Source organism: Vicia villosa, linkage group LG3, assembly GCF_029867415.1.
Source record: "Vicia villosa cultivar HV-30 ecotype Madison, WI linkage group LG3, Vvil1.0, whole genome shotgun sequence".
Lineage (NCBI taxonomy): Eukaryota > Viridiplantae > Streptophyta > Magnoliopsida > Fabales > Fabaceae > Vicia > Vicia villosa.
This window is the reverse complement of record NC_081182.1, coordinates 23,077,202-23,099,165: the sequence shown is the minus strand read 5'-3', so window position 1 is coordinate 23,099,165 and position 21,964 is coordinate 23,077,202. Positions and strand designations below refer to the sequence as shown.

At 33.6% G+C, this 21,964-nt stretch overlaps 3 protein-coding genes across 3 annotated transcripts; all 3 read right to left on the bottom strand.

Annotated features, from left to right (window-relative positions):
* Positions 1-496: 496 nt before the first annotated feature.
* Positions 497-2,715, bottom strand: LOC131660652 (flotillin-like protein 4). The gene is made up of 2 exons (XM_058929938.1): positions 1,523-2,715; positions 497-1,140 (listed from the first exon to the last, which is right to left on the bottom strand). The coding sequence occupies exons 1-2, from the start codon at positions 2,447-2,449 to the stop codon at positions 637-639; spliced, it is 1,431 nt and encodes a 476-aa protein (XP_058785921.1). The 5' UTR covers positions 2,450-2,715; the 3' UTR covers positions 497-636.
* Positions 2,716-10,369: 7,654 nt separating this feature from the next.
* Positions 10,370-11,392, bottom strand: LOC131657717 (uncharacterized). Its single transcript, XM_058927083.1, has one exon. The coding sequence runs from the start codon at positions 11,390-11,392 to the stop codon at positions 10,370-10,372; it is 1,023 nt and encodes a 340-aa protein (XP_058783066.1).
* Positions 11,393-17,786: 6,394 nt separating this feature from the next.
* Positions 17,787-18,833, bottom strand: LOC131660649 (flotillin-like protein 4). The gene has a single exon (XM_058929934.1). It carries the CDS (start codon positions 18,640-18,642, stop codon positions 17,809-17,811), a length of 834 nt encoding a protein of 277 aa, XP_058785917.1. The 5' UTR covers positions 18,643-18,833; the 3' UTR covers positions 17,787-17,808.
* Between the last annotated feature and the right edge of the window lie 3,131 nt (positions 18,834-21,964).

Sequence of the window (21,964 nt, the reverse complement as noted above, 5' to 3'; positions counted from 1 at the left end):
CATCCTTTGTAAAATATTTTGAAAACAACAAATAATTATAGTATTTAATAAATAATTAAATATGTTAAATTAGATTGTTTCATGTGATTGGTTGAGGTACTCTACCCAACTTTTTGTAATGAATAAAGAAGTTGTCCCATTACTCAAATACTTGTAATCTGCTTCAGCATACTAACACGGATATGGATCTATCTGAAGTTATCTCTGCGGGGTAAATGCCTTTTTTTTTTGCCATTAGAACATCAATTCAAGGCTTTATGAAAGTTCCTTTATTACTAGCTAACTCGTAATTATTGTGCAGGTTTCTCTCGATGGGCTCATCGTTACCCCATATCAGAGAGGCAATCAAAATATGATTTTGATTATACTAATGTGTATTAGTTGTACATGGATGCTTTTAACTTTCAATAAAATTAATTAGTTTTTTTAGGTGATGTTTGTGTTGAGTAATTATTCAGTCAGGAGCATGTAAAAATGTAAATTCAAGCAGAGCATATACTATAGGATTTTGAACCTTAAAATAATAAAAGATGAGTGAATCAATCGCACACAAGCATCACACAATAAAAGAGACTACTACCAAATTACCGAATCAATGAAAGGTACTGCTTAAACCTGATATTTTCATCCTGCTAATTAAGAGGTTTTGTCAGGTAAGGCTCCCATCCAAGAAGGAGGCAACATCCCTGTTTGCTCATGAACAGTCTTAAACAGAGGTGGCAACATCTTGTACACACCAGCAAGATCTTTCATACCACCTTCTGTTATTCCCCCACCATTATCACCACCATTGCTCCATATACTAATCTTAGGCTCAAGTCCACGAATTGCCTCAGCATTAATCTTTGCAATCTCTTGAAACACGCCACCATTTATCATCAAATAGTCCCTTAGAGCTGTGTAGTTTCCTCCAAGTGCAGTCAGAAGTGTACTTATATACACTCCTTGAGATTGTCCAAGTGCCACAATCCCCTCAGCCTCTTTTTTCTTTGCATATAGATCTGCCTCAGCTGCTTGCTTTTTAGCATAAAATGTTGCGTCTGCCAATGCAATCTGTGCTTCTGCCTCTGCCTTCTTCTCATACAGAATTGCTTCTGCCTCTTTTTGTTTCTTGTACAGCTCCCAGTTTGCTTCTTGTACCTACACAGTCCACCACAATTTCAATCACCAAATAACATAATTTTATAATGACACACTAAATTAGCAACTGTTAAACGAAAAGTTCTTCCATCTTGAAATTTAATCAGATAATGATATCATTTTTAATGTGCACTTATGTGTATACAAGTCATTGGTATTAACTATGGATTGTGGCCCCATCAGTTAACATTTCCCTACTTCTCTTTCTATAATGTTTACTCTGTCAAGTGGATGCCTCTGACTTTTGAGAAGCAAACAATCAAAAGCCAATTGTAATCTCATTGTAGGGTCATAAGGCAGCAACATGTAGGGCCATTGAATAGTAATAAACAAATCATGAGTTATAACTTTATATACATTTATTTGCATGGAGATAACTAACCTTGGTTTCATATTGAACACTTGCTTTACTCAGAAACTCAGCTTTAAGCTTCTCAGTAGTTGTCAAAGCATTCATCCTCTCCACCTCACCCTGCAATTCAGCTTCCCTAAGAGCCACAGCTTTAGCAGCTTCAACTTCAGCCACTTGAGCCGCTTTAGTCCAAGCCGCTTTCTTCGTTGCCAATTCAGAATTAGCCTGAGCCACTTCAGCTTCTCTCTCATTCTCAAAAACCTTCACTTCACTCCTCACTTTAATTCCTTCCTTTTCACCCTCTCCAGTTCTCCGCACAGCAATAACCTTCGTCTCTGCATCAATTTTCGCCGCATTCTGCAGTGTTTGTCCTTTCCTCAATTTCGAACCAATCTCACCTTTCATCGTAGCTTCCGCCACATCAACCTTAGCTTGATTCGCGGCTTCCATTTGCGTCTTTTGCCCTAAATATGAGAAATACTCATGGCCTGGAACATCAACCAATTGCTTAACATTTGCATTGTAAATCAACAATCCAAATTGGTTAAGTTCAAGTTGAACTTTCTCAAACACTTCTTGTTTAAACTCCTTTGTTCCTCTGAAAACCTCTTCCATCGTCATCGAAGCAGCGAGAACACGCGTCTCGCCTTCGATGATTCCTTGAACGAGTTCTTTAACATGATTGGAGAGCTTATCATGTGGTGAAATCAATTTGGCGTATTTGAGGAGGCTTTCGTGATCATTGACACGAGGACCGATTGTGAAGACGGCGGGGAGAACGAAAGGGAGCTTCTCGGCGCTCATTGCTTGAACTTCGAAGGTGTAGTTGACCGGAGAAAGGTCGAAGACGGTGTAGGATTGACCGGGGAGAATCCATGCTTTCTTTGCAAGCTTGATGTCTTTGATTCCGACTCCGGTTATCACAAGGTACTCTGAAGCTTTTGCTACCTTATACATTTTGTGGATCTTGATTTGATTTTTGAAAACCTAGAACAAGAAGAAGAAAATTGAAAGGAAGAACTTGTGAAAAAGTGAGTGTGTTCTTCTTACGTATTAGGGTTAATATCTATATATAGAGATAGATAGTTTGTTAGTATTAAACTAATTAATTAAACGCGATTAATAATTTGTTAGTATTAGACTAATTAATCGCGATCAAAGAAACTGCAGCGAAAGTGTTAATAGCGTGAATTGGAGATTTTTTTTGCCAGAAAGATAGCATGAAATTTATCGTCATAGTTAATAGGTGCACGACAATTTAAGATCTTTTTGTTTTATTATCAATTTTATTTTTTATTTACTTGTATAATATAATATAAGGTGATGAGTTGGAACAGTGACAGGAACTATTTGTTTAATTATTTATTTTAAATTTTTATATGTTTGTATATTTTTTATATGGTAAAAGGAATTGAACGTTAAAAGGATGGTGATGTTGCACTAAACTTGTTGAACAAGTTAACTCATAAACAGTTTCTAGCGGGGATAATCTCCCCTAAAATAATGATTTTAAATACGAAGAATACTGATGAATGACTTAGACTCACTATTTAATTTATTTCTTTTTTAATAATTTAATAGTAAGATATATCTAAAAGCATTTAAATGAGATAGTATTTTCTCTTCGGTTTAGTGAATTTAACTTTGGAAATGTAATAATGTTAAATTTTTTTAGAAATTAGTCTTTATTTATTGTTTTTTCCTCATATTTGAAAAATTAATTTTTCTTTATTATAATTGATTTATAGAAATAAAAATATATATTGAAATTTTATACAAAATATTGTATATGTAAATAAATCTTTCAATATTTTCAATTGGTTCAGAGGGAGGTGACGTCAAAGATATTTTCATTGGTTCGCAAACGTAGAAGAGAAGTATTTAATTCCTGAAAGATACTTAGCGTCAATAAAAAAAATCAACGACTATAGGCCTAACATAGATCTTGAAGAGGCAATGACAAACATTTGGAAGTCCAAGGTTTCGTCGAAAGTTCAAGTTTTTGGATGGAGATGTTTGAACGATAGAGTCACAATAAAAGAACAACTATTCAAAAGGGGAATTATTTCTAATGATAATGATAAGTTGTGCTCAATTTGCGCAATTTCGTGTGAAATCGTTGGATCATTTGCTCATCTCTTGCGCAAGTTCTAAACTTGTGTGGTCCAAGGTCTCAACCTAGGTGGGTATTCCAATCGGTACATCTAAAACTGTGGTGGGACATCTGTTATGGTTTGAAAATGCTATGTGAGGCAAAATTTCTCCAAAAAGAAGATTACTTCTATGGCTATCAACTTATTGGGTGCTATGAAATGCACAAGATGCATTCATTTTCGAAAACGAAACGCATAACGTGGACGACATTGTGGTTAGCGTGAAAACTTTTTCTTGATTGGCATGTTATCGATTTGAAATTCAACGATTATAGAAATTTCTATTATTGGTGTCAAAGTCCTACGGACTTCTTGAATATTTTGTAATCGCGTTGGAATTGGGTGAGTACCCCTTTACTCTTTGATATAATAAATTTCATTACCTATAACAAAACTTTCAAGATATTTTTATCGAATTCAATTTAATTTGTTTTCTTATGAACCTGGTTAAGTTTTAGTATTTTATGAAATGTTACAAATTTTAAAATAAATTAAAAAATATGAAATAAAAAATAATTTAAATAAAAAAATTGTATCAGTCATTAAATATTTTAATTTAAATACTTGATATGTTGAAAAGATTCACTTATTCATTTATTTCTATTTAAGATATTTGTAATTTTTTTATTAAATTATTTGATTAAAAAATTAGTGCAATTAGGGGGTGAAAATAGGCTGGGTCGAGTTAGGCTTTGTCAAGCTTGAGTCTGATCTTTCAAATAATTCAAAACCTAACAAAGACTTATTTTTTGGACTGAGCCTGACTTTTTCAAATTTCTGATTGACCTATTAGCCTACTTAAAAAACCTATATCATATGAACATATGTAAATAAACAATTCAACTAATGTTTAAATAGACTAAAGAATCAAAAATATAATGGGACTAAATGTTTGTTTATATTAACTTATGAAAACACTTATAACATTATTCTTAGAATTTCTTTCAACTTATTTTCATAAGTTCCTCGAGATAACTAAGTTTCACTTTTGTATTTTAATATAAAGTATAAAATATAATATTAAAAAAATAAAGGCTTAAATAGTTTTCTGGTCTATGTAAGTTGACGTGTTTTTGGTTTTTGGTCTCTGTATCTTATTTTTCTTGAAAACGATCCCTGAATGTTAAAATTCTTTTGGTTTTAGTTCCTAAAGTTAAAATCCGCATGAAAATCTGTAGGTTTCTTGCGGATTTTCCTTTGAATTTTCCTGCGAATTTTAATTTTAGGGACTAAAACCAAAATGATTTTAACATTCAGGGATCATTTTCAAGAAAAAGAAGATATAGGGACGAAAATAAAAAACACGCCAACTTACACGGAGCAAAAGACTATTTAAGTCAAAAATAAATTTATTTATATTTATTAAGATAGGCCGGCTTGATACGTTTATAAGGTTTTTTTATGGCACGTGGCTTACCCTATTTATCTAAATAAACTTATAAAAAAGCTTAAATCTTTTTCTACTTAAAAAAAGTCTGGTCTGACCTTGACCTATGTAGATTAGGACGTAAATCCCTATTAGTTGCCATGACCTATTCCACCCCTAAGTGCACCAGTAAGTGTAGCTCATGTTAAATGAATAAATAGGAAAATCCTAAAGGGAATTGTCTAAGAAGTTGATTTGTAGAGGCTAGTTCAACTCTATTTGAGGACTTTTTAGCAGATAACTTGCAATACTTGGAACTCCAATTGGCCAAATTTTTCTATATAAAAAAGTCAAAAGAATATTATGAAGAGCTGAACTTTTCAAAATTTTAATCTTAATTGTTTGTTTTTTCTTTGTGATTTTTACCTTCTGTTTTCGGAGGCACCTGCAAGGTATTGCCAAATGCGATGATGTTTATTTCTACTATATTGTTATGTTGACCAACGCTTCGTATACTCAGAAAATGAAATTTGAATTTCGATGAAATGACAAGGATTTCAAGATGTTCACTTCTCGGATTATTCATTTTTAAACTTTATATTATTGTCTTTAGAAAGAGGCAAACAAATGCTCTCATGCATAAACAATAATTAGAATGGTTAATTTATATGGACCTGTCTAACTTAGCTTTACTTAGAAAGAGTTAATATGTTAGTATTAGATTAAGAGAAAAAAGATGGTGAAATTATTTTTATATTATGTAAAGCGCCAAATTATACTGTAAATTTAAAAATATGTTTATAATGTCACACCTTAAAATATTTTAATTAGGTGTATGTATAATTTTTTGTACACTAACAGTGTACTACCATTAAACTTTTGGATTAATTAAACGCACCGAAGGAAACTACAAAGAAAGAGTTATTAGCGTAAATCATATTATTTCTTTGAAGAAAAAATAACATGAAATTAATCGTTATAGATATTAGGCGATTAGTTTGATTTATTATCGGAGAAATAATTGTTTGACAATTAGATGAGTTTTTTTTGGTCAAATGAGGTTTTATTTTAAATTACAATAATATATAATATCAGAGTAAATTAATAGTGTAATTTTTAAAATCAATTTGCGCCATCACTTTTACTTTTATGAGGTTAAAAATGGTAGTCTCACTTTGGATGTAATTGTGGAATTGTTTTTAGTTTTAACCCTACGATTTTTTTTTTTTTGAAATAAATTTTAACCCTACGATTTTGTAAGGGGCATTTTACTCTATTAATTAATCGTTATTAATTTATGCCGTGCGGAGACAATTTAAGAACTCTTTGTTTTATTATTTTATTATTTTAAATTTACATATATAATATATGATTAAATATACATTTCTGTCAGCGGATTTTGATTTTCCTTCCTATAATTTTTTTTTCTCCTATAGTATTAATTTTTTTGAATTTTTCTCTAAGGTACAATTTTAACACTGAATTTAGAGATAAATTAAAAGAAAGTTTTTTTTACAGGAGTAAATTGTGTCCTTAGGAGGTAAAAGACATAGAATTTTCACATTTTAAGAAGAAAATCGAAATTTTTTATAAGGGGTAAACTGAATCTCGCCTATATTGCAGAGATAAATTGACATTAATCCTATAATATAAGGTGATGCATTGGTGCACCGACAATTTAACAACTATTTGTTTCATTTTTATTTTCAAAGGTTCATACTTTTATATGAAAAAATAAATAAATTGACCATTAAAGGTTAATGATTTAGAGTGTAGTTTAAATAAGGAAAATGATAATGGAGCTTAGGTTTATTTAGTTTGGGGGGAAGAATAACTCTTGTTAAATCGATTCTTAGTTCTCTTTCTATATTCACAATGTCTTTCTTCAAGATGCCATCTTCGGTGGTTAAGGAAGTGGAGAGGATTCAAAGTCATTTCTTGTGGTGCGGTGGTTTGATTGAGAGAAGGAAGATTCATTGGGTTAGTTGGAAAAATGTTTGCCTTCCAACTTCTAAAGGGGGGCTTGGTTTTAGGGATGTTGGTATTTTCAACCTTGCTCTCCTTAATAAATGGCGGTGGAGGATCTTAAAGGGGGACGAAGCGCCTTGGTACAAAGTCCTAAAAGCTCGGTACGGTGATTTGGTGATGAAGTCTTTTGGTGGAGGTACGTCTTCTAATTTTTCTCATTCTTCTACTTCTTCTTCTTCTTCTTCTTCTTGCTCGGTGTGGTGGAAAGATTTGATTGCTTTAGGCAAAGATGGGGCGGAAGACCCGATAGTGTCAAAGTGTAAGTTTGTGGTTGGTAATGGTTATAATACTCCGTTTTGGGAATCTTGTTGGGCCGACAAGTTTAGTTTAAAGGAGCGTTTTCCGAAGTTGTTTGAGTTATCTAGTTTAGGTAACGTTTCGGTGGCGTGTATGGGCGGTTGGGATCATGGTGAGTGGAAGTGGGGGAGTTTAGGGGTGGACTTGAATGCCGTTCTCGACCCTTCGGTGGAGGCCGAGAAGGTTGGTATTGGTGCGTTGTTGTCGGGCCGTACGGTTCACTTGGAGGGGAGAGATAAGGTTGAGTGGAGCGGTTCGGATGGTGACTCGTTTTCTGTTGCTTCTTGTTATGAGTATATGGCCGGTTTAACCTATCCGTTTGGCCCTCCAAATAGACTTGAAGTTGTAAAGGAGTTAATTTGGAAGGTGCATGTGCCGTTTAATATTAAGGCTTTTGGTTGGAGAATTTTTATTAATAGATTACCAACAAAAGACTTATTGATGGGAAGAGGTATTCTTTTGTCTATAGAGAATTCTTTGTGTGCTTTTTGTGGTTCTATTCCGGAAAGTTGCGATCACTCTTTCTTCAAGTGTAAAGAGGCGGGGGAGGTGTGGAGAGAGATAGCGGTTTGGGTTGGAAAACCGATTGGCGGATTGGTAGAAGATTGCAATCAAAGCTTTATGGATTGGTTCCTCTTTTGTAAAAAAAAGAAAGTTAAGGAAGGTAAATGTGGGGTGTTATGGTTAGCTATCGTTTGGATTTTTTGGTTATCTAGAAACGGTTTTTGCTTCCGAAATGAAGGTTGGAATGTTGATAATACGGTGTGGAATATCAAGTCTTTGCTATGGAAGTGGTCGTTTTTTGGAGAAATTACGCACCCAATATATAGCTTCTATGAGTTTACTAAAGACCCTTTGTTTTTTCTCTCATAGCTATATTTGGTTTGTAATTTCTTTTGGCGGATTTTTGTCTTTTCCGTCCGTTTGTGTAAACAGGTTTGAGAACCCTTAGTTCTCCTATATATTTCATCTTGCTTACACAAAAAAAAAAGGATAGGAGAATGTAGATTGGAAGCATGTCTAAGACTTGAACGTTCTGGAAAGAATTCCTATATTCATGCGGTTGTTAAGACATTATAAGCTTATGACAAGTTTGGAACGAATCAACTCTGCGTGTGCTTCGAGACTGCCATAGGGCCATGCAAGTTTGGAACCGTGTGGCTCCCAATGGTATAGTGCATAACTTCTTCTGTGAGATGGATCTTGATGAGTGGTTTTCTAGGAACATTTCCAATGCTGATAATTCTTCTTTACCGTTGCATTTGATTTGGGCTACGAGATGCTACTATATTTGGACATAGAAGAATAAAGAGGAGCATGTGGAAGAAGCAAATCGTCCTTAATTATGACCCAAGGGAATTCATTTTTAATAAAATCAAGGAGTATGCAACTGCCATGAGATTAATTCAGGTTGGCATGGGCAAGACTAAGATTACTAAGACCTTTTGTTGGAGTCCTCCTCAAAAAGCAATTGGGTGAAGTTGAACTCGGATGGAGCTTGTAAAAGCAATCGGGTAGCTGGCTTTAGTTGAGTGATAAGGGATGAGAATGACAGGTGGTTGAGAGGGTTCTCAATTTTTTTTTTTTGGTCTTTGTAAAGTCTTTATGGATGAAATGTGGAGTTTTATTGAGGGCCTTAAACTCACTATGTCTCATAACTTAAATTCAAATTTTAAACAAAGGTATCACACATAATAAAATAATAAAAAATTACAAAGTCTAATTGCAAACAAAGTCTAATTACAACATAATCTAATTGAATAGTTTATAACAAAATAACTCCAATGTGTACCAAATTTAATTCAAAATAGGATCCTCCTAAAAAGAAAATCAAATAAAATTCAATATGTTTATGCTATTTAAGAAAATTTCTTAGCAAAGATAACAAATAGACAATAAAGTTTTTAATTTGTCACTAACGAAAAAAACTATGTGAGAATGCTATTTAAGTAATACACTATTAAATATATTAAAAAAAAAGTTTAAAAGAAATGTTAAAAAAAAAAATTAAAAAAACAAGTTTAAAAGAAATGTTAAAAAAGTTAAAAAAAAAAACAATTAAACCGCCGGTTTCCACCGGTTTGATGGCATAGCCATCCGACTATTGAACCAGACCAGTTACCTGGCCGATTCCCGGTTCGACCGGTCCGACCAGCCGGTCTGGTCCGATTTTTAAAACACTGACTAAAACTAAAATTGTAAGAGAAACAGGCGCCCCAATTATACAGTTTCCCAAAACAAACTTTCAAAGTGCAAGATACTAAATTATAATAATACGGGATAATCATGAATAATTTTATAAAATTTATGGTGTATAATCAAGCATATTTATAAATTTTACTAAAAATTATAAATAATAATTATATAGAATCGCACGGTGATGACTTTTTCAAAACAAAAAAATTAAATATATTTAATAAAAATTTTGAAATAGTACTTCTGTCTTTTTTTTTCCGAGTTTTCGCCCGTCCTTTTATAATTTTATTTTAGAACTTTTGATTCTTCTTTATTAATATATCTTGATTAAAAAAAATAAAAAATCCACACCAACCTTCTCCTTAAAACACTCCATCATGGAGCCAATGCTATTTCTTTTTTTATTGAATGAAGGAATATAGTTTCCTAGGATTTTTCATAAGATTTTACTATCAATTAATTATCAAAAACTAACATTAACATTACTAATATTGAAATCAAACACAAAATTAATACAAATTAAAAGTATGCAGGAACGTGACATATATATAAGATCGAGAGTTAAATCAAAACTAATTGAAAACATCTAAAAATTAAAGCAAACAAATAATAATACAAGGGGCAAAAACAAAGTTTTTAGAATGGAGTTATAGCCTTTTTATTAAAATAAAAAATAAAATCAAACAGAAACTTAGTAGAAATTAAACTCAACGTGACTCATAAAACAAATAGCCTACGTTCATGCACGGAGACTTTAATAAGTGTATTCAAAATAAGAGTAATAAAACCATAAAACTAACCCTAATAACCTAGATCATCATCATCATCATGAAATATTTAAAGGTGGTTAGAATGAAGTTGGTTGCAGAGTGCAAGATATGCTGAATAAACAACTCTATCTTTTGCACCGGTTCGATGACTGTTGTTGTATTTGCAGCAATATCTCAGCTGTACAAGATTGCAACAGCCAAGCATTTGTCCCAGAAACAAAAACAACCAATTAATCTTCTTTTTCTTGTTAGCAATGATTGGCTTCACGCAGTTTTTTTTGTTACAATGCATACAGTCAGGCAACGTTGGATTCATCCATACCTCTGGTGGCGCCCTTTCATCCATGGCTTGACTGTTATTCATAATATAGTTAGAGATTTCAGGAAACCTTTCTCTCACGTCAAATGACATGTCGAATTTTCTTTGGCATTTCATGCACTCAACATCTCCTGTAATATCAAAGATTTCATTTTGAATAAGATAATGGAAACTGTGAACCCTTGCTCTTCGATTAGTAGCCCATCTGAAAGGTATATCGATGGTTTCGGGTTTTTCACTTTGTTGGTCACGGCGAGCACGTTCCCGAGGAGGAAAATTCAAGATTGGTTGTTGAGGTGGTGGTGGGATTGATAGAGGAAACAGGCTGTCAAACTGAAACAAAGTAGGTTTTGGAATAGGATGATGAACCAGTTCTTGAACATGACTTTGAGCCAGTGGTGGAGATGGCGGGACTGGTTGAGAAAACATGCTCTGAATTTCACTTTGAACTGGTTCTGGTTCTGGAACCAGACTTTGAACCGGTTCTAGAATATGACTCTGAACCGGTTCTGGTTCTGGAACAGGACTCTTAACCGGTTCTGAAATAATTCTTTGAGTAGTAAATAGTTCTAAAGTAAGGTTCGGTTCTAAAGTAGGCTTGTCTTCAGTAATAGGAGTTTGAACAAGTGGTTGAGGTGTTGGTATAAACATACACGGAAATAGTTCTAAAGTAGGGTTTCTTCGTGGAAAAGTAGGGTTTACTTCTGTAATGCGAATTTCAACAAATGGATGAGGAGGTGGACTTGTTTCAGAAAACATGCGCTTGTCCATGATTGTGTCCTAGTTGAAAGGTAATTCAAAGAGAATATGGCTGTGTCGTAGAAGAGCTAGAAAGAATTTGAAGTTGAAGAATATAACTCACTTTTGTAGTATATATAGAGATATGAGGAGAGAAAATAGGAAGAGCTAGAAAGAATTTAAATTTGAATCTTAGTTTGTTTTCTATATCAAAGGTTTGTGGTTTGCAACAGAATTAATCAGGATAATACAAATAATTTGGGGCGGAGGAAGTAACATTTTTACCAATTTATTTTAGGCAAATTTTTAGGTATACTCTATTATTTTAACTATCATTTTTCTAAGTTGAATTTCTATTAAAATTTAAAATTAAATTTTTCTCTTATTATATTATTATTAGTATTTTTCTATTTTTAATTAATTATTAGAATAATTGGGAGTGATAATAATGTAATGAGTGGAATTTAGAGTTAATACATGTTCTATTTTTAAGACATTTTTAATTAATTAATTATTTTAAAAAATTGAGAGTGGTGGTAATGGAATTAGTAGAATAATTAACTTTTATCAATAAATAAATATATTAATTAATCATAAAAATGAGAAAATAAAATTACACCCTAAAATTTACCTTAAGATTTAATCAATGATTTAAATTTAATACAAATAAAAATGAGAAAACCAATCTTCTTTCCACACCCAATCTTCTTTCCACATCTTCTCCAACCTCCACGAACTTTTAAACAAATTCTTTTCCGTTTCATTATACTAATAGATAATGTTAATGTTAAACACATGAATTTAAGAACTCCAACCCACATTCATCTTAAACTTTTTTTTCTTTCTTTCAAACTCTCCTTTCATTGCTTTCTTCTTTCTCCTCTCTCATGTCATTTCTTTAAAGTTATACCCATAAAATGTTTAGTATATATCTAATTCATCTTATTTGTTGAAATTGTGAAGACAAAAGTTTTTTTTAAAATTCTTGAGCAAAATATTGGTGGTGTGTTTGAGGGAATTGAAGGGACTGTGAGTTATCAATTAGAAACATAATTATTACTTAGCAAATTTTTTATTGAGAAATATTGTTTTGACTCTATACATAGTGCCAAGATTGCATATATGCTAGAATTTGATGACAAAATACACGATGTCGTGATTGCAATGTATGGTAGAATTGGATGGAAATGATGCAGATCATCAGAAAAAGAAATAAAAGTTAGCATGAAAGTAGAAAGACAAGGAGATAAGATTGAGTTAGGAAATATCTAAATGTTTTTAGACTAGCTGGTAGCTGATAGCAGGTAGTTGGTAGTTGATAGCTGATAGTTGGTAGTTGGTAGTTGGTAGCTGATACTCTTCATTGAGTAATGAATGTATTTGGTCTACATAATATACCAGATACATTCATTATTCAATGAACCTGAAAAAAGAATCTTTGCTTATAAATAAGGTCAGAGGGACTAGTTGGTAGCTTATAGCTGGTGATTGATAATTGATAAGCTAACATGAGTCTTTGGTAAATTAGTTGTTTCATTAGCTGATAGATACAAAATGACATAAAAGATTATTTTAATTAATAAGGGTAATAATATTTTGTTAAAATAATAAGGGTAGAAATGGAAAAAAAAATCACAAGCTCAAACGCTACTTCAAATAACTTTTTTTTTAAAAAAAAACTAAAAGCTAATAAAATAGCTACAAGCTAAAAGCTAAAAGCTAAAACAGTGTTACCAAACAGAGTTTTTTCATTAATGTGAGCTAAAAAATTAAAAGCTAAAAATTCTTTTTTATGTCTTACCAAATAAACCCTAATTTTAGTTTTTATCAAATATAAACCATTGATTAAATTCAATAGTATATTTTAGGGTATCACCGGTGAAAGACTTAATTGCATCCTCGTTATAGATGTCACCGTGTTATAAATATAAAATAAATGAAACCAATAAATATAGTGAAACTACATAAGAAAAAAGCTCTCACCTTTTGAATTCCAACACAATCTTGCCAATTTTATCAATATATCATTGAGAGTGATAAAATACAAAAGAAATCTAACAGACAAAGTAAAGAATATGCGAGGTAGGAAGAGTAAAATATAACAAATGAAAATTGTGATGTGATTAGTATGTTAGGAAAAGAGTTTTCAATGAAGATAGTGAGGATGCTTTGTTTTTTATAATAACAAATTTTAATAGTTATTGAATATTCTCTTTTTCCCCGCCTCATAAGATTACCGGAAGACTATCACATTGACAATCCCTCTCCGACATTATCCCTATCCCTAGGGGTGTGCATGGATCAATAACCACTAGTGCAGAAAACACTTTTTACATCGGGCGAAAAGCACATTTTACATCGGGTCTAGGTCCGATGTAAATCCAAGTGATGTAGTAAATCAAAGACATTTTACATCGGGCCACAACCCGATGTGAAAAATACACTTACCACATCGGTTGACAGCAACGTCTGATGTGAAAAAAAACCAATTTTACTTTTTAAAAAATAAATGATGGTTTTAACATCGGTTGTACATAAGGACCGATGTAATATGTATGTTTTAACATCGGTGCTTTACTTGAACCGATGTAATATGTTTAATTTTTTAAAAAATTAAATAGACTATTTAGTTGATTCACTGTAATTTTTTTTGGTACCTAATTATTCGTTATTTTTCTAACTAACATGTTAATTTCGTTATACCAAATAGCTAGAATGCACATATATACTCTTCAAAATGAAGAATTGATTTATAAAATTAGTACTAATCTAGAATACGCACAAGTGTACAAAATTATAAAGTTTACATGGTGGACTCCTCCAGCAAAACCAATGATAACATACAAAAATATCCAACTAATTATAAATCCTTTCCCACACTTGAATTACCATGCAATCCACAGGGTGAGTTGTAGCTTCAGTAGACAACACCAAAGTGACATCTTGTGTTAGTTTTGTTGGGTCATCAAATACCTACAATACATAAATAACAATATAGAGTTAGTGTTTGAAAATTCACAATAAGTTGCAAAACGCAAAGTAAATAAAAAAAATGTCACTAAAAACAACTCAACGTTAAACACTGACACCCACAAAATTTACTCAAATCAAAATTTAATGTATGATATACAATGTGTGGGATTCTTTCAATCATAAGAACTGCAAAGAAATAAGATGGCTGAAAAGGATAAAAAAATAAAGACGGGGTGGAATAAAGCCAAACTCGCACCTTAACCAAATGAATTGAAACAAAACCTGCTTCACAATTCTCTTAGATATTAGAGCATCAATAATTTAAGTCACTATCTTTCTACTCTGACAGGAAAATATTCTATTTTTGTTGGCGCAGACTATTAGGCTATTATGTTTGCTAAATTAAGTGAAGGTTGTATTTTTGTACTTTGACAAAGAAAGATGGATTACCTTTGCCATTGTTACTGTATCAGGTTGAACACCATGGGCTTCAAACCCCCAAAAATGGCTACCAGTGTGAGCAAACCCAACTTGAACCTCGTCAGCAATACAAAGACCTCAGCTTTTTTGACTCTATCATAGGCAGCAGACAAGTAACTAGGCGCCAATTCAACAATGCCCCCCACTCCCTACCATAAACAACAAGAAGAAAACAACAAGAGCATTATATTACCAATTCATTTTGAATAAAAGTTATACAAAATAGATTTACGCCATGATATATCAGTTTACACTATGAGTATTTTTAGGCAATTTCTTAAATTGGTAAGACTAATTTAATATATAAGACTAAAAAAGTGGTCTATATAGAAGTTTGTGTCGTAATCGCAAGCACAATTTAAAAGCACGATCTAATGAATAATGATGCACACGGGTTATATCTGAACCTTCTTTTTTCATAAAGACTTGATTTAGATGGAACTTGTATATGCTTCATTTAGATGTATACATGTATAGATTCATACATGAATGCAGCAGCATTTGCGAAAGTTCCAAAGTTAATGATATCTTGAACATCTCTTGCATACTTCTCTCCAAAGTTAATGATGCTTGAAATAGGAAACAACACGTAAAAGAGAAAAAAAAACAATACACAAGTTTGCATTTGCATGTGAAGAACTCACATTGGAATTGGCATCAAGTAAAATACATTACCTTAACGAGAAAAATATGAATTTTGGGCCAGGAAACATAATGACATAATTAAGAATGTATAAGACAGCACATAATGACATAATTTTATGATTATTTGTTCAAGACGGGTACACATTTTCTTTATCATATAAATCTTTATCCTGGCACTTTAGAAACTTATCCAAACTAACTTAGTTTCCACAGATATATTCCTATTTTTAATAGTACAAATAACAAGGTGGTCACTTTCATGGTTGATAGAAATGTGCCCACTGATGCCAAACTCCGTTGCGGTTACTATCACACACACACACACATACATATACATATAAAGCTTAGTGAAGTATGCGTCATCTACCTTGACGTGTTACTCCACTACACTGGCCAAATAAATATCATTGATATAAGTCTTTTTTTTTAAAACTTCCTATTCGGTCTTGCAACCGACTAATCCAAATGATCGATCTCACTGTCCAGTAGTCGAGAGATGATTTAAAACTAGAGCAAAACTTTGGTTGGACGACCTTAATACATAAATTGTTAGAACCTAGCGAAATTCGGCACTCATTTCAATCCTTTACCAAAAGGCCCATCTCAGATGTTATAGTTGGTATTAGTTAAATATAGTGCATAATTATAAAAGAATATTGTGTGGTCAAACTTAAAAAAGATAATATATTACCTGAACGACATTAAATTTCTAGATACTTTGAGCTGTGGCCCCCATTGTCCCACTTGCATTCCCATGGTAAGAATTTCTAATTGAAATTATATCATTGCATCCGGTGTACAACCTTGCTATCAGCATTTCCAATTCGTTTGCTTCTGTTAATAGACACAAAACCAATTGCAATGAAATTCTCTCAGTGGCCCAAGCTAGTATAAGAGTTTTCCCAGAGAAAACCAATGCAAAACACTAAAGAGTCGAGCAACGACAACAAACATCCACATAAAAACAACTAAAAAGAAACTAAAGAAAAACAGACACTCACATGTGGGCAATACTTAGCAATAGCAGTGGCAAGTGACTTGACAATGCCGGCATTAATGTTGAAAAGATCATCACGAGTCATTCCAGGCTTTCTAGGCACACCGGTAGGAAATATAACAACATCAGCACCCTCCAAAGCTTTACCGAGCTCTTCCTCACCAGCATACCCAGAAACCTGCAATCAAAACCAAAAAAGAAACAAAAAAAACCTCAATTCATAGCCCAACAATATTACACTACAATAAAATTAGCATGTAACTGCAGAAGGTACAACAGTAGAATCTACAATGGCATAAAAAATAAAAGTTGCATCAGATCTAGAGTTACATGTAGAAAAAATCAATTAAATATAGTAGAAAACCATCAAAATCGATTGAATACAGGTCAAGAATGTACGGTACCTCAGATCTGGAGTTGTTGTGGCTAACATCAGCGGCAACACTAGGGGTTCCAGCGATATCGTAAAGAGATAGGGTCGAAAGGGTTAAGCTTCATCAGAAGAGAGAGGGGCTGGCCGATCCCGCCGGCAGCGCCGAGGATGGCCACCTTGCATTCTGGGACCGATTCGGTAGCATAGCCACGGCGAAGTAGGTGAGAGCGGCTGCGGGAGACGGCGGAGTGGATGGATCTGAGGATGGATGGCCTCATTATTCTCTCCGTTGTTGGATGCTTTTTTTCTCTAGTTTTTGGTGGTGAAAGCTTTTCGAGAATACTCTAATGTTTAGGGTTTTAGGAAAAAAAGGCCGTAACATTTCCCATCGGTTTTTGAATGGCCCGATGTGAAGGTCCCCAGTGCATAACATTTTCTATCGGGTATTACTTAGGCCCGATGTAAAATACGTTATAATAAGATTTTCATTTTATTTGCCACCGCATGTTTATTTTTCCTTTTATTTACAATACTGCCACTACGTTATATATTTTCCATTTTTTTATATATTTTTTATATCATTGAAAATAAATGTCTGATGTAAAATCTTTTGACAAATATTTTTCACATCATGTATTTTGATACCTGATGTAAAATCTTGTAAGCAAATGTCATATTTTTAGTAGTGTTAACCAAACCAAATAGAACCATATATATGGTTTGGTTTGGATCTTAAAACTATTTCTTTAAAACCGGTTTATATTTTTAAAATTGGTTTATACGTGGATCGGTTCAGTTTTAAATCGGTTTTTCATAAAAACCAGTTTTTTAAAAAAACCAGTTTAAAACCGGTTTTTCTCAAAACCATATTTTTTTTATAAAAAAAACCAATTTTATATAAAAAAAACGGTTTTATTTTCTTTAAAAAGTCTATTTATTTTAACTAATTTATGTCAAAACAAATTTTTTAAAAGAAATTGTTTAAATTTGGCTCTTAAAAAAGTATCTAGTTAAATCTAAATGTATTTCTATATTATTTTCTTTAGTCCAAGCTGCTTTCTTGGTAGCCAATTCAGAATTAGCCTGAGCCACTTCAGCTTCTCTCTCATTCTCAAAAACCTTCACTTCACTCCTAACTTTAATTCCTTCCTTTTCACCCTCTCCAGTTCTCCGCACAGCAATAACCTTCGTCTCTGCATCAATTTTTGCCGCATTCTGAAGTGTTTGTCCTTTCCTCAATTTCGAACCAATCTCACCTTTCATCGTCGCTTCCGCCACATCAACCTTAGCTTGATTCGCGGCTTCCATTTGCGTCTTTTGCCCTAAATATGAGAAATACTCATGGCCTGGAACATCAACCAATTGCTTAACATTTGCATTGTAAATCAACAATCCAAATTGGTTAAGTTCAAGTTGAACTTTCTCAAACACTTCTTGTTTAAACTCCTTTGTTCCTCTGAAAACCTCTTCCATCGTCATCGAAGCGGCGAGAACACGCGTCTCGCCTTCGATGATTCCTTGAACGAGTTCTTTAACATGATTGGAGAGCTTATCATGTGGTGAAATCAATTTGGCGTATTTGAGGAGGCTTTCGTGATCATTGACACGAGGACCGATTGTGAAGACGGCGGGGAGAACGAAAGGGAGTTTCTCGGCGCTCATTGCTTGAACTTCGAAGGTGTAGTTGACCGGAGAAAGGTCGAAGACGGTGTAGGATTGACCGGGGAGAATCCATGCTTTCTTTGCAAGCTTGATGTCTTTGATTCCGACTCCAGTTATCACAAGGTACTCTGAAGCTTTTGCTACCTTATACATTTTGTTGATCTTGATTTGATTTTTGAAAACCTAGAACAAGAAGAAGAAAATTGAAAGGAAGAACTTGTGAAAAAGTGAGTGTGTTCTTCTTACGTATTAGGGTTAATATCTATATATAGAGATAGATAGTTTGTTAGTATTAAACTAATTAATTAAACGCGATTAATAATTTGTTAGTATTAGACTAATTAATCGCGATCAAGGAAACTGCAGCGAAAGTGTTAATAGCGTGAATTGGAGATTTTTTTTGCCAGAAAGATAGCATGAAATTTATCGTCATAGTTAATAGGTGCACGACAATTTAAGATCTTTTTGTTTTATTATTGTTGGTGGTATTCTAGAGGCGGTATGTTATAAATTATAGTGTTGCAGAATTCTGCAGAGGAAAACTGGTTTTTGACACTTTTTGCACTATACTTCCACTGGTGGAAGATATGCTTTAAAACTGCACTGGACACTTTTTTCACTATACTTCCACTGGTGGAAGATATGCTTTGAATATGCTATTTTACTGAATTCACCACCAACTGATATATATTTCTTAGCATTACAAAGCCCTTATATAGGCTTGACTCAAAACTGACATAGAAGACAATAAGATGAAAATTAAGATGAGGACTCTTTGGTTCTCTCAATCTTAATGATACAATTCTAACATAACTCTAAATAAAGACAGTAATTATATTATGATGGTTACAACTCTTTTGCACTTCTTTCATAATGCTTACTCATAGTGGTGGTTACAACACATTAATTTTAACACTCCCCCTTAATGTGTTGCTCTTTAACTCCCATTGCTTCTCTAAGTTGCTGAAATCTCCCTCTTGGTAGTGCTTTAGTAAAAATGTCTGCAAGCTGCTCTTCTGAATTGCAGAACACTAACTGCACATCACCATCTTCGATCACACTTCGAATGAAGTGGTGCTTTATATTAATATGTCTTGTTCGACTGTGGAAAACAGGATTCTTCGCCATGGCTATTGCTGATTTATTGTCACAGTGAAGCAGTAGACTTTCTTCTTGCTTTTCTCCGATATCTTCAAGTATTTTTCTCAACCACAATGATTGTTGTGTAGCCAAACCAGCTGCCATATATTCTGCTTCAGCTGAAGATTGCGCTACAGTGTCTTGTTTCTTCGAACACCAAGAAATTACTCCTGAACCCAGGCTGAACACATAACCAGAAGTGCTTTTCATGTCATCAACACTTCCAGCCCAATCACTGTCACAGTAGCCTTTAATTTTGAGTTTAAAACTCTTTTCAAACCTGATTCCATGCTCCATGGTTCCCATGACATACCTTAGAACTCGTTTTGCTGCTCCAAGATGTAAATGACTTGGTTTACTCATGAACCTTGAGAGTAAACTAGCAGCAAACATTAAATCAGGTCGTGTAGCTGTTAGATAAAACAAACTTCCAACCAAACTTCTATACATGCTTGCATCTACTAATCTTCCACCATCTTCCTTCTTTAATTTTTCATTCACCACTAAAGGAATGTCAACAGGTTTGCAGTCTTTCATTCCAAACTTTTTCAAAATATTTTCAGCATATCTCCTTTGACAAATAAAAACTCCATATTCATCTTGGTAAACCTCAATACCAAGAAAATGATGCAGCAAGCCAAGATCACTCATCTCATATTTTTTCATCATTTCTATTTTAAAATTTTCAACCATTTTCTTGTTGTTACCCGTATACACCAAATCATCAACATAAAGGGCAACAAGAAGGATATCATCTTTACCTTGATGTTTCACATACAAGGTATGCTCACTTGGACTTCTTTGAAATCCTTGTTGAATGAAGTAGCTGTCAATTTCACTATACCATGCTCTAGGGGCTTGTTTCAACCCATAGAGAGCTTTCTTCAACTTGTAAACTTTTTCTTCTTGGCCTTTAGTCACAAAGCCTTGAGGTTGCTGCACATATACCTCTTCTTTTAATTCTCCATTCAGGAAAGCTGACTTCACATCAAGTTGGTACAGGTTCCACCCTTTTTGAGCTGCTAATGCAATAACTGTTCGTACAGTATCCAATCTTGCAACTGGGGCAAAAGTTTCACTATAGTCAATTCCAGGCTGTTGTGCATAGCCTTTTACTACCAATCTAGCCTTGGCTCTTTGAATTGACCCATCTGGATTATGCTTTAATTTGTACACCCACTTTACTCCAATAGCTTCTTTGTCATTTGGCTTTTCAACTAGCTGCCATGTTTTGTTTTTCTCAATGGCATTTATCTCTTCTTGCATCGCATTCCTCCAAACATCTTCTTTGATTGCTTCATCAAAATTGTCTGGTTCCACAACACAATAGTTACATCTTGCATAAATATCACTCAAATCCTTCAATTTTATTGGAGTTGAGCTGGGAGATGATGAACTTGAACTTGGTGAACTTGGAGAGGATGAGGAACTTGGTGTACATGGAGCTGGTTGCTCATTCTCAGCTGCTGAATTTTGTTGTTGTAATATGATTGCAGGGACTGTTTTCTCCTTCATTCTGTCTTCTTCCCAATTCCAAGAAGCATTCTCATCAAATACAACATCCCGGCTAATGATCACCTTGTTTGTCTTCAAGTTGTAAAGTCTATAGCCCTTCGACATGGAACTATAGCCAATAAAGACACATCTTTCACTTGTTTCTTCCAGCTTTGTCCTCTTTTGTTTAGGAATTTGAGCATAGCAAACACATCCAAAAATTTTAAGATGGTTCACCGACGGTGTTCTCCCACTCCAAGCTTCAAATGGAGTTTTTTTCCACACTGCCTTTGTTGGACACCTGTTCATCAAATACACAGCAGTGTTAACGGCCTCGGGCCAAAAGGTTTTAGGTAAACCTTTCTCAAGTAGCATAGATTTCGCCATCTCCATCACAGTTTGGTTCTTTCTTTCAGATACACCATTTTGCTGAGGTGTATAGCCAACAGTGAGCTGTCTTTCAACACCTTCATCTTCACAAAATTTGTGAAATTCATTTGAGGTGTACTCCTTCCGTCGATCACTTCTCAGCATTTTTATAAATCGGCCACTTTGTTTTTCAACTAATGCTTTAAACTTCTTAAAGATTACAAACGCTTCAGATTTTTGTCTCATGAAATATACCCAAGTCATGCGGGTAAAGTCGTCAATAAACAAGATAAAGTACCTATTTTTGCCATGAGACAGAGTATTCATAGGACCACACACATCTGTGTGTACAAGTTCCAACACTTGTTTGGCTCTCCATGCACTTTCTTTTGGAAATGGTTGCCGGTGGTGTTTGCCTAGGACACATCCTTCACACACACCAGATTTTTCTTCGATTCTTGGTAGCCCATAC

Excerpts from the sequence above, each read along its gene's own strand:
- LOC131660652 (XM_058929938.1), bottom strand. The coding sequence starts at position 2,449 with ATGTATAAGGTAGCAAAAGCTTCAGAGTACCTTGTGATAACCGGAGTC. Across the intron at positions 1,141-1,522 it reads GTGTTCAATATGAAACCAAG|GTACAAGAAGCAAACTGGGA; the intron begins GTTAGTTATCTC and ends TGGACTGTGTAG.
- LOC131657717 (XM_058927083.1), bottom strand. The coding sequence starts at position 11,392 with ATGGACAAGCGCATGTTTTCTGAAACAAGTCCACCTCCTCATCCATTT.
- LOC131660649 (XM_058929934.1), bottom strand. The coding sequence starts at position 18,642 with ATGTATAAGGTAGCAAAAGCTTCAGAGTACCTTGTGATAACTGGAGTC.